The following is a 12,266-nucleotide window of genomic DNA, read 5'->3' as shown; positions in this document are numbered from 1 at the left end:
TCACAGATTTATGAGAGTACAGAAAATTACATTGCCTAAAACCTACTTGGACTTTAGTATATCCATGAAGACTACCAATTTTCCATACAGTTAATGGAAAATCATATTTTATTTTATATACCGAGTAATTACAATGAGTCACTTCAAACATACCAACTACACTTTACTCATAGAGCATATTAGCCACATTACTGCAATGTCTCTTAAAATATGCACATAATAATGTATGGTAGGTCTCCTAGTGCTCACCCACATTTGGTTCCCTTGCCTTCCAGGTACACAGGAAAATTACACTTCTTGCCCAGTTACTACTAATCTTAAATTAGAGTCAACAGGTTATGAGTAAAAATACAATGTACCACCTGCAGGCCCCAGCAAGTAATTGCAAATGTAAGAGCTGGCAGCATTTTTCTTCTACAACAGTGACCTTTTGATGGGGCCTCAAAAGGTAATGGTAAAGCCACCTTCTTTTGGTGATGGTCAAGATGGTGAGAGGAAAGCAGCTCAGAACACTGAAGTTGCTCCACAGAGTCTTCCAGACCCACAACAGACTTTGGAAGAGTAAAAAATAAGCTTTTATTGTGTTAAGCCACTGAGTTGGCACTTAAACGTTAACTTCAGCATAGCTTAGCCCTGGATTTTTCAAAAGTGGCACTACTGACATCTTTGGCTGGGTAATCCTTTGCTGTGGATACTACTATAGGGCATTAAGAAGCATCCCTGGCATCTTCCCACTATTTGTCAGTGCACCCTCAATATGACAACCAAAATTGCATCCAGACATTGCCTTCCTCCCAAATTTGAGAACCACTAGCCCACCTTAACCTGAATACAGTATATCTATCCCTATGTGTACATAATGTATGAGAGTGTATTTAACTCATGTCATGTGACACAAATATATGGTTTATTATGTATTAAGGTCAGATGTTTTGTAGGCTCTTAACAGATACAAAATTACTTTCTTAAACTAGGAGAGCTATTTATAAACTTAAAAAAATCCAAGCAGTATTACAAGTCTTTCCATAGTAAGGTAAACAAAATGTTTCAAAAGTATATATAAATTCATACGTACTATGCTGTTCATTTCTGAGGACTCATAACTCCCAACTGGATGGACATTTCCAATGGGCTCCAAACCCTCTTCATCCCACATGTATGTTCCATCAGAGCTATCAGATGGAGAGAGCTCAAATGAAGAACCAGCTCTGTAATCAGTATCTGGTGAAATCAAGTTGCTCCCAGAAGTATGTTTTGTACATTCACTCCTGTCTTCAATTTTTTTTTTTAAGAAGAAAAAGGGGAAAAAAGTTATTAATTCATAGAAATATATTTCTCAGCTTCTGAAAATATACACTCTAATAACTTAATATAGCAAAATAACTGGCAAAAAAGTATTAGTAATTATAGCATTTTCTAAATCCTAAACAATAAAAAAAAAATCAGGGGATAAAATTTTAAATAACCTACTGAAATGTTTCCCAATACACATAAAGAAAGTTCATTGAGCCATCTTTCACTTCTGCAACATTTCTAGAATTATAAATAAAGCTTCACATTCTTTTAATATTTCCTAAGATATTTCTTTTACACACTGGCCATGAAACTCCTTTCTCTGTGTATATCATTTAACCTTGCAGTTGCCACCTTATAAGAGAAACACTTGTTCTGGCAAAAGACCCTCAGACAGTCAAGGGTTTATGCATATCTCTAGGCATGGCCTACACTCTTGACCAGATCACATGCCTACACTCAATCCCTTCAGTTTGCTCTGTTTTCAGGCTATTTGGGCACAAAGAGATATTTTCTCCAGAATTTTAGTACCAGGATGACCAAGTATAAGAGGAAATATTTAAGAGGTACTAATCTCACTTTCCTCAGTTAAAAAAATAAAGTTCCTCTGAGTTTGCTAAACAAGAAATCTAAGCTCTATTTTAAAAAAGTAAAAAATTTCTAGGATAAAAACACTCATTAGACTGGACATAACCTATATTATTATTAGCTCATTTACCTTTTGGCACAGCTTCACTCTAAACACATAGCATCTATTACCATAAAGGAAGAGACAGTTTAAAATGGCATGCCACTGTTTAGAAAAGAGGGGGAAAAGAAAAAAATCTGAAGCAATAGGAATAGGCCTCTACATGAAAGTCACAGAAGAACAAAGGTAAGATATATTAGGGAAGAGTATTTTTATCACTGTTTTAAATAGTGAAAAATAAGTCTGAGAGCAAAAGTCACAGAAAGATAAAAGTTGCCCCACCTCAATTTTATTTAGATCCATCCCGCCACAAAAATTGACAGCATCTTGGAATTAATCAAAAGGTAATCCCAAGTGTAAGTTCAATTATATTATCTATGAAAAAGCAAACTTAAGAATATTAATATTTACCAGAGACACTTATATCTATCCACTCGTCAGTTTTACTTTTTTCATTTTCCTTGGGGGAATCAAATATATCCTTTGGTGGTACATTTTCATGCTTTTCTTCTTTGAGAGAAATTTCCTCTGGAGTTATTCTAGTTCTGTTGGAGTCTTCTATATCTATAAAATCATCACTAAAGTCTTCACTTAAATCATTCTTATCAGAAGATGACAAAGATGACAAGGAAATATCATCCACATCATCACTCAGGTATCTAATTTTAGCATTATGCTTCATGGTCTGGTCATTTTCTGTTCTATAACTATCATTTTCAATTAGTTCTTGGTCCTTATTCGTAGCTCCATCCTTAGCCATAAGTTCAGCATCTTCTTCTACACATGGATCAGCAGGTGAATTTTTATTACCATCAACTGTGATAGTGCCAGAAAATGGAGGTCGGCTAGATTTCAGTAGAGAGGGATGAACCATCCTATAACCCAAAGTGGAAGTTACACCTGGGCCATTTGGTAAAGCCAACTTCTTTCCACCAGCAGCATAAGGCCTATTAAATCCATAACCTAGGTGATCATTCCCATTGAGCACTTCTGATTGCCGGGAATTTCTTGCTAGCATACTTGACCTCAGAGGCACTCTAATGGGTAGCTGTTGGTTCTGATAAGGCTTTGTAAGATCTGCAGCTCTGTTGAAGGAATGTGATCTGGTTATAGATGAAGGTGGAAGGAATGAATTCTGAATGGAATGTGAAAAACTTTGTGACCTTACCATTTTTTCACAAGTAAGAGATTTAATATTGTCTAGGGATTGTGCTAAGCCTTCTCCAGAACTGCTTCTTGTGGCACAGGAGTTTGCTCTAGGCCTTTGTATGCTACCAGCTGAACGGTTTCCATACAATCCATTCAACTGTGATTTTGGAGCACTGACTGAAGAATATGAAGTCCTTCCTAATAATGTGCCTTTGGTGAATTTACCCAAACTAGATGGTCCAGACAAAGACTTTTGGTTTAACTCCTCCGTAGATGACACAAACATAGTGGATGGCTTTGCTAACTTTGATGTGAGTAAAGAAATACTTTTCAAGCCTCCCTTTATCCCATTTTTATCAAAAATTCCTTGAGGAGGTGCATGTTTTTCAGGATCAATTACTTTATCGTGTGAGGTTTGAGTACTGTTACGGTCTTCAACACTTTGCGCACTGAGTTGGTATTTAGTTGCTGTTCTCCAATTAAATGAATGGGATGATGGGCAATCAGAGCCATTATTCTTTATGTAACTTTTGACGTTGCTACTCTTGGAAGTTCCCAATAAATTAACAGGTGTCCCATTTGACATTGGCTGCAGAGTACTCCTCACAGATTTTGTTCCATACTTTGGCAGTTTGGAACCCAAAAATGTCTTGATTTGTGTTTTTTCTTCCATGAGCTATAAGATGCATTTGTTCTTAAAATCTGACAGAATCTGAGGAGACAAAAAAGTAGATTAAATGTTCCTAAATAAGCAGAATTACATGGGTTATTATATAATAAGAATATATACTCATAGACAATGACATGCACCAAAACCTATTATGATTCCTACAAATTTCTTAATAAATATTGAGTGCAGGAATTAAATTAATAAATTAATGTTAGGAGAAAGTAAAGAACATTTTTATACACACTTTTTAAAACTTGGGCTATGCACAAGGATAACAAATTCCAGAATTAATAAAACCAGACTGTCAATTCTGACTGAATTTTGAAAAAAAGAAATACTTCTACAGAAAACACGTCTTCCAATTTCCAATCCATGTTATTTTTTTCACTTTGGACAATATTATCTCCTTTAAAATAAGAAAATGTTATTTGTTATTTTTTAAAGTATATGTAATCTTATAAAAACTGGAATACATTTTAAAAATTCATTACTAAAATCACAGTAGGATATAGGAAAAAAATAAAATAGCACCGAAAATTTTTTTCTGACATTAACAGGAGAGATATCAGGTATCATTTTAAGCAACTATCTCAAACAAATTTCCAACTGGTAATATAAATAGATACTACAGTAGGATCATGGTGAAAAGTATAATGGTTTTAATAAAGTTGGTTAGTCCACTAATCTCAACCTCCCAAATTTATTTTAAAGGTAACACAAAACAACAAACACAAAAAGGTTCAATGAACAGACAAGAACATAAAACTGAAACACCTACTGTCCTTTATTTAACTGTTTAATAAAGTATGACATATTCAGGGTCACATGATGAGATCACAAAGATGAGATAGAAATATTAAAATGCTTATCCTAATATTAATAGAAATACAATATGCTATATGCTTACTGCTCACTATATGCTCATTGTGATTATATAAAAATTCTACAAAAGCATACACAAGTACAAAATGTGAATAAAAGAAAAATACACACCCTATGGTCACTGATGGTTTTTTAAAATTATGTATCTTAAAACATCATATGTTGTCAGTTATTTTTTTAGTAAAAACAAAAACAAAACAAAACCTGATTCAAAGCCATACCTATACTTTAAAAATTGAGAGTTTCTGAAGTATGTGTGTTATTAATTAAGTCAAAAATAAATATTTAGGAAATCATACAGACATTCAAGTAAAGTTGCTGGAGTGAAGCAGAATTACAAAACTTCCTATCCCCAATAACTAATAAAAAAGAAAGAATATATATACGTGTGTGTACGAATATAATTTTTAGCCAAAAACTCACCAGCTTCAAACAAAAATTGTGTAAACTAAGCATCTCTATACTTTAAAGAGTAGTGGACAGAGAAAGATTCTGAACAATGAGCTTTGGCTCCTAGCATTATGACACTGACTGAAAGCAGAAATGGGGAAAATAGGTGAGTTGATAAAACTCCAAAGTTTTAATAAACATTCTCTAGTTTGGATAGAAATACCTGGTTTGGCATGCTATAGGAAAGTCCAGGAAAACAACTTTGGCACAGAAGAAGGCACTGTTCTGACTTGAGGGGAGGGTCTAAAGCCCCTCAAATTATACTACACAGGATAGAGTGAGGCCAGTATACATTTAACAAAACTTAAGGAGACAGGAAAGCCTGGAGCACCAGAAGAGTTCTTCCCACACCGCCTTATATCCTCAACCACAAAGAAGTAGACAGAACAGCATACAACTGCTCAAAAGGTGTCCTGAAGGTGTGCAGTAAAAGAAAGAGACAAAATCATAGCTAAGGTGAAAAAGGTATCAATGGGAATTCACCCAGGTTCTATCAACAGCAAGTACAAGTCTTGGTCCAGCTATTCAAGTCTCTACCTAGAAAGATAAAAAGAAATGGCCACACAACCATATAAACAAGGGAGTAGAAGCAAGAAAAGAAACAAATTATGACTATGGCAAGCAGAACAAAGGAACACAACAAGAATTCAAAGATAAAAAACAAAACAGGTAAGTTTAAATCAGCTAAGGAAATCAATTAGGAAGTAAAGAACCCAAGATGGAAAATCAAACTAATTGGCAAGGAGAAAAGTCCTAAAATAACCTGAATACTGAGGAGAAAAATACCCTGGAGGGTATTAATAAATTAGATTATAAAGTCTTTTAAAGCTGCTCTGTTCTGATTAGCTTACAGAGATAAATATGTATTTATATAAAATGATTATCAAAATTCCCAGAAAATAAGAAAATTGATCTTCTAATATTTATTTTTTAAATGTTCAGTTAATCTTGTTTTTTAAAGATTTTATTTATTTATTTGACAGAGAGATCACAAGTAGGCAGAGAGGCAGGCAGAGAGAGGGGAGGAAGCAGGCTCCCTGCTGAGCAGAGAGCCCCATGCAGGGCTTGATCCCAGAACCCTGAGATCGTGACCTGAGCTGAAGGCAGCGGCTTAACCCACTGAGCCACCCAGGCGCCCAACAGTTAAACTCTTATAGCACAGATCTGATCATATTCTTCCCTTCTACGATTAAAAACCATGCATGGACCAGGAATAACAAAATAAAATCCCAAATCCACTACAGAGATTGAACTTCTCCATTTGGTTCTATACTCATTGCAGTACTATACATTCAAGCCAAGATACACTGTTGGACATTCCCCAAAATCTATTCTGTATTTTCTACCTTCTGTGCCTTTACTCTTGTAAAGACCACCTTAAAGGCCCTACCCTCAAAGTTCAAAATCTCTACACCCACAAAACTTTCCAGTTAAAACTGATTCCTCATCTTTCTCTATTCCCTTCACATCAATAATATAGTTGAGTCTGTCTTATATTGTGGGCATGTCTAGTTGACCCGTTAGAAAATAAACCTGTTAAGAGCATAAGCTAAGTGTTATATACTTCGTGGCCTGTCACAGGACCACGAATTTGAAAGATTCTCAACTTTTAAGTTAATTCATAATCTCTTAGCGCAAGTTAATTTAATAAATACTAAATCAAGACTGAAAAACAACTTTGTTTTGTGTATCTGTGATTAACTGGTAGCAGCTTCCTCAAGGATTATGTTGAAAAAGATTCTGAAGTAAAATCTAGACTCTAAGATAAATTATCATGATCAAATAGCAATATATGCCATGACCAGAAAAAGGGACAGGGGCAGTATCCATGTGAGATTACTGCCATCCCATTTTTTTATAACAGTCTTTACCACAAAACATACTTCCACAACTACAAACACTTTCACGATAACCATAAGGAAACTGATAATGATATTAGATATAAGGGTCATTTTGCAAATCACTAAATAACACACATTAAAAATTCTGTCCTCTGGTGAGTCAGTCTATGAGTCAGAGAGGCTTTAACATTTCCCTGCCTATCCCAAGTAGTCTAAGGACAGAACATTCTATTCTTTCACTTCTCTATTTCTTTATTTTACTGTCTAAAATGAGAATACTATATATTACCTCCCAAGAATATCTTAAGTATTAATAACTTAGAGGTACAAGATAAGCCTACAAGAAAGACACACTACTATTACAAAGTGTGTTTGGGGTGCCACCACTCAGAACAAAAACAAGAAAAATTTATTAGAACCTGAATGCACTATTTCCTTTCAAGAGTACTTATTGATTTCTAAATGCACAAATGATTGTAATAAACAAAATCAATCATCTTGGGTTGTGGTCTTAAAGTAATCTGATGGCTCAACTGTAAAGCTTGCATATCTGCTTATAGTATGAATACTGTCACTTCATTAGTTGACTGACTACCTATTATCTTTAAATATTCATGAAACTTTCTCTTATATTTGCTTACATAACTATGAAATTAAATAAAACAAACATTGTGAGTCCGCCTCACTTTAGTAGCTTATGCTACCTCTGATGAACTTTCCCTGATATGCAGTCTGTTAAATGATTAAAGAATGCAGTCATAACAATTTGAAAAAGTACATGCTGGCTACAAAATCTAATGATTCCATCTTCTCTGAAACATTTCAATATTGTCAATGAGCTTTAATTTAATGCTGAACAAAGAATAATACCTGGCACAGGGCTTGGAAATGTCTGAGATTTTCTGATTTAATTTCTGTAAAATGATTTTTCAAATATAGGCACATTTATAGTATTGATATTTCACATTTAAAAGAATTTTCAAAACTATATATAAATTCTTTTTTAAAAAATGAGTAAATCAGGGGCACCTGGGTGGCTCAGTTGGTTAGGCTTCCAACACTTGATTTTGGCTCAGGTCATGATCTCTGTCCTGGGATCCAGCCCCATATTGGGCTCTGTGCTCAGTGGGGAGTCTGCCTGAGACTCTTATTCTCCATCTCCAACTTCCCCTCCCCGCATAAATAAGTAAATAAATAAATCCAGTAAATCAAGGTTTTGGGGGGGGGGGGTTGGTTTTTGCTTGTATGTTTCATGCTTTTAAAAGGAATCCACAATAGGATAGGAAGAGAAAAGTAAAAGCAAACTTTACTGAGCATTTACATGATAGGTATCATGCTTACCACTCCCTCCTTGTTTAATCTTCATAACATTGTGGATGTCCTCCCATATTAAATCGATAAACCGAGATTGGAAAGGGTAAAATACTTGTCCAAAAATTTGTAAAGTACTGAAAATGATTCAGGTTCAAGTCTACCTGATTCCAGGATCCATGCAGACTGCCTTTCTGATAAAGGAATTAAACATTCTTTTTTTTTTTTTAAGATTTACTTGAGTGAGGTAGAGAAAGCGAGAAAAAGAGCACATGCAGGAGTAGGACAGGGTAAGAGGCAGAGGGAGAGAATCTCCAGCAAACTACCCACAGAGCACAGAGCCAGACATGGGGCTCAGCAGATCCCAGAATCCAGAGATCATGACCCTAGCTGAAATCAAGAGACTGAAGCTTAACTGACAGAGCCACCCAGGCACCAGGAAAGAAATATTCTGAGAGGCTTATTGAGAAGTACAAGAGTGAAGGAAGGAATTGGATAATTAAGGCTAGGGAAGCATAAAGACTGCAAAGAACCTAGGTATAATTAAATGAGAAGTTTTGAGAGCAATAGTAGAAGCTTTCACCTTTTCAAACTCCTTTCACATCCATTACCTTATCATCTGAGGAACCACCCACTCACATTCTTTTTTTAGTTTTTCAAACAGCTTTTTGGGAGGTATGAACTACCTGAATTTTGGGGATTTACACAGGCATATATTCACTACTGAGACCCAGAGCAATTAACTGAACAGCAATGCTAATGACTGCATACCCCTAACTAGTCACTTCTTAATATGTGCTTTCACATTCAGATAAATATATCTTAATTTAAAAATTTTTTAACCTTGTGTTACTCAACCTATTCCCCCAAATCCCCTTCTGCCCTGTTTCTCCTAGCTTTCATCTGTGGCATAAACCGATTCGAAGGCTTGATTACAATAATCAAATGAACAAAAAGGACACCTTCAGCCAAAAGTAAAGGTTTAAAACAGTATTTCATTCCTTGCAGATTGCTTATGGTTTTAAAAAGACCACACCAAGCTCAATACAAAGCCCCATTATTGTATCAAGCTGACTTTTTTGTCCTCCAGCTACAGCTTGTTAGGCAGATTGGGATCAAAGCAACTTGTGAAAGTGAGGCTTTAAATTAATTTGTGGCTTAGGAACATTAAATAATGTTATTGAATGTAGATTCAAGGCATATTACTTTCTTAAGTTTTAATTTAAGGAACAGGAGAATACTAGCAGATAAAGAGGAACCAGAAGCTCCCCTGGCCAAATCACAAAAATTCTCTCCAAATTTTACCATTTAGTTCCAATAAACTTAAATAACTGTGTGGGGCATGCAAATGACACTAGGGTGCTGGGCTAAGTAAAGATGATAAATGCCAAGCTGCTTGAATAATGGCCAAGCCTAACACCTGAGTAGTTGCACTGCCTTTTAAAGATTTGTTATTTATTTGACAGACAGAGATCACAAGCAGACAGAGAGGCAGGCAGAGAGAGAGGAGGAAGCAGGCTCCCTGCTGACCAGAGAGCCTGATACAGGGCTCCATCCCAGAACGCTGGGATCATGACCTGAGCCAATGCAGGGCTGGATCCCAGGACCCTGAGATCATGACCTGAGCTGAAGGCAGAGGCTTTAACCCACTGAGCCACCAGGTGCCCCGCTGTACTGCCTTTTAAAATAGTATACAGGTATAACAATTAACCACAGACATTTTATAAAACACCGAGTATTTTAAAAAAATCACAGCATGCAATCCTTTAGCTTTTTGATATATTTAGGACATGCTCAAGCAAAATTCCTCAATTAAATAGGCATTGAGAACAGGGTTATAGAGAATCAAGGGTCAGGCAGAAGGGTGACAGGGCTAACATTAAAACAGATGGATCATTGCTAGGCTATAAGTTCAAGGATGGCACAGACTGTGTCTGATATACCAGCATACATTACCAACCCTAAGCTTGTTCAGTATATGGCAGACACTCAATAAATACCCCCAAAATGAAACATTTTGTTAAGATTTAGATGTACTGAGGGGTGCCTGGGTGGCTCAGTCATTAAGTGCTGTCTCTGGTCATGATGTGGGAGTCCTGGGATCCAGCCCCGCATAAGGCTTCCTGTGGAGCAGGATTCTCCCGCTCCCACTCCCCCTGCTTGTGCTCCCTCTCTTGCTGTATCTTTCTCTGTCAAATAAATAAATAAAATCTTTAAAGAAAAAAAAAAAATTTAGATGTGCTGAAAGAATATCATAGAAAAATAAATTTTAGTAGTAATTTTGACTTAATAGAATACATCATAATTTACAAAAAGAGCTAACTATTGGTTACACGCAACAATACAGATGAATTTAGCAAGATCCTTTAAGCAAATGAGCTAGTTATTTAAGAGTACATATAGTGTATGATTCCATTTATAGAAAGATCAGAATGTCACTTCCACTTAGGATGTAGAAAGCTGCAATGACTATCACTACTACCTAACAACCTGGTTGTTACCCAATAATCTTTAAAATCCTAACTTTTCTTGAGCCCATCAGAGAGCCAACATCAAAAGACAACCAAATGAGCCAAATTCCAAAGGGGGCCAAGAACCTCCGAGAAAAGACAAGACATTTTTTTTTATGTTATATTTTCTTTTCATTATTAATACATAATGTATTATTTGCCCCAGAGGTACAGGTCTGTGAATCATCAGGCTACACATTTCACAGCACTCACCATAGCACATACCCTCCCCAATGTCCATAACCCAGCCACCCTATCCTTATCCCTCTACCGCCCCCAGCAACCCTCAGTTTGTTTCATGAGATTAAGAGTTTCTTATGGCTGAAACAAGACATTTTTTAAGTTTCACTTTTGACAGAGCATAAAAGAAAGAAGTGACCATCATAAGGAGTAATAAGCTCACATTTTCATGGATGCTTAAAAGCCGAATGTGGAGTAAAATGTCGGCTTGGAATAGCAAGCTCTTTCCTATGGGCCTCATCCTACTATCCAAGGAAAATACACCAGAGAGCCTACTCTGAATTGCACAAGCATACAGGAGATAAGGGCTAAGCTGCAACAAGGACAAAGACCCACTAGCTTCTATGCATCCTTCTATTTTATGCAGCAAAGCCTTAAACTGCTAGGGAAGGGGCACCAAACCCTTTGGTCCCTGGGACACAGGGCAAAATCCCTGCACCTGGGAAATATAATGGAACATAAAAACTGTACAGTTGACCCATTTATATAAAGGGAAGATCGAGAACAGACTAATTATGATGGTAACAATTAGGACAGAGCAATGGTTCACCAATGTTGGTGTGTATCAGAATCACCTGGGAGGGCTTATTAAAACAAGATTGCTGCCCGCCTCAGAGCTTCCAAGTCAGTATGCCCAAAATAGATTCTTAAACATGTATTTCTAACAAGTTCCTAGGTGATACTGAAGTTACCAATCTGAGGTTAACATAGAGATTACCTCTATGAGAAAGGGTTGACTGAGGTGTTGGTAACAGTGAACACTATGTAAAAATTCACTAAGAGGTACATCATTTAAGATTTATGCACTTTATTGCATGTAAGTTATAACTCAATTTTTAAAAAAGCTTCTCTAAAGATTTAGAAGTCTTTACACTAGTATTTCCTGTATTTCAAGACAATCAAATAATTGATGATAAAAGATTCCTTACAAAAGAATCATAATAAATGCAGAAAAAATGATGGAATCACAAAATAAGACAATCAGATACACTTGTTGCTGGTTAGCAAGCAATCCCTAATGAATTAGTAATATCCAGGTAGCAATCACTAATGACTATTAAATCCATTACATGAAAAGAACCTTTTTCTGAATCAATCTTAATGTCCTATTGTAAGACAAGAGGACCATCTATGAAATATTCTTGCCAAAACAAACTCAACTTGAATCTATTCAAGCCTCTAGATCTACTAGTTTACAGGAACAAGGAACAGAAAAACATGCTGAACAACAT

General features: G+C 35.9%; 1 protein-coding gene across 9 annotated transcripts in view; it reads right to left on the bottom strand.

Moving 5' to 3' along the window:
• CCSER2 (coiled-coil serine rich protein 2) overlaps positions 1-12,266 on the bottom strand; it is a 189,201-nt gene that overhangs the window by 139,960 nt on the left and 36,975 nt on the right. For 5 of the 9 annotated variants that reach the window (XR_004278992.1, XR_004278991.1, XM_032314150.1 and 2 more), the window contains exons 2-3: positions 2,393-3,842; positions 1,076-1,272 (exon numbers count right to left, since the gene is read on the bottom strand). Coding sequence is in view for 7 of the 9 variants with exons in the window: in XM_032314150.1 (XP_032170041.1) it covers positions 1,076-1,272; positions 2,393-3,803 (1,608 nt within the window). In the remaining 2 variants the exon portion in view is untranslated. Of the gene's footprint in view, positions 1-1,075; positions 1,273-2,392; positions 3,843-12,266 lie in introns of those variants that run through there. The other 4 variants (XM_032314145.1, XM_032314149.1, XM_032314146.1 and 1 more) reach the window with 1 other exon arrangement.

This window comes from Mustela erminea, chromosome 14 (genome assembly GCF_009829155.1).
Source record: "Mustela erminea isolate mMusErm1 chromosome 14, mMusErm1.Pri, whole genome shotgun sequence".
NCBI lineage: Eukaryota > Metazoa > Chordata > Mammalia > Carnivora > Mustelidae > Mustela > Mustela erminea.
This window is presented reverse-complemented; position numbering and strand designations above follow the sequence as displayed.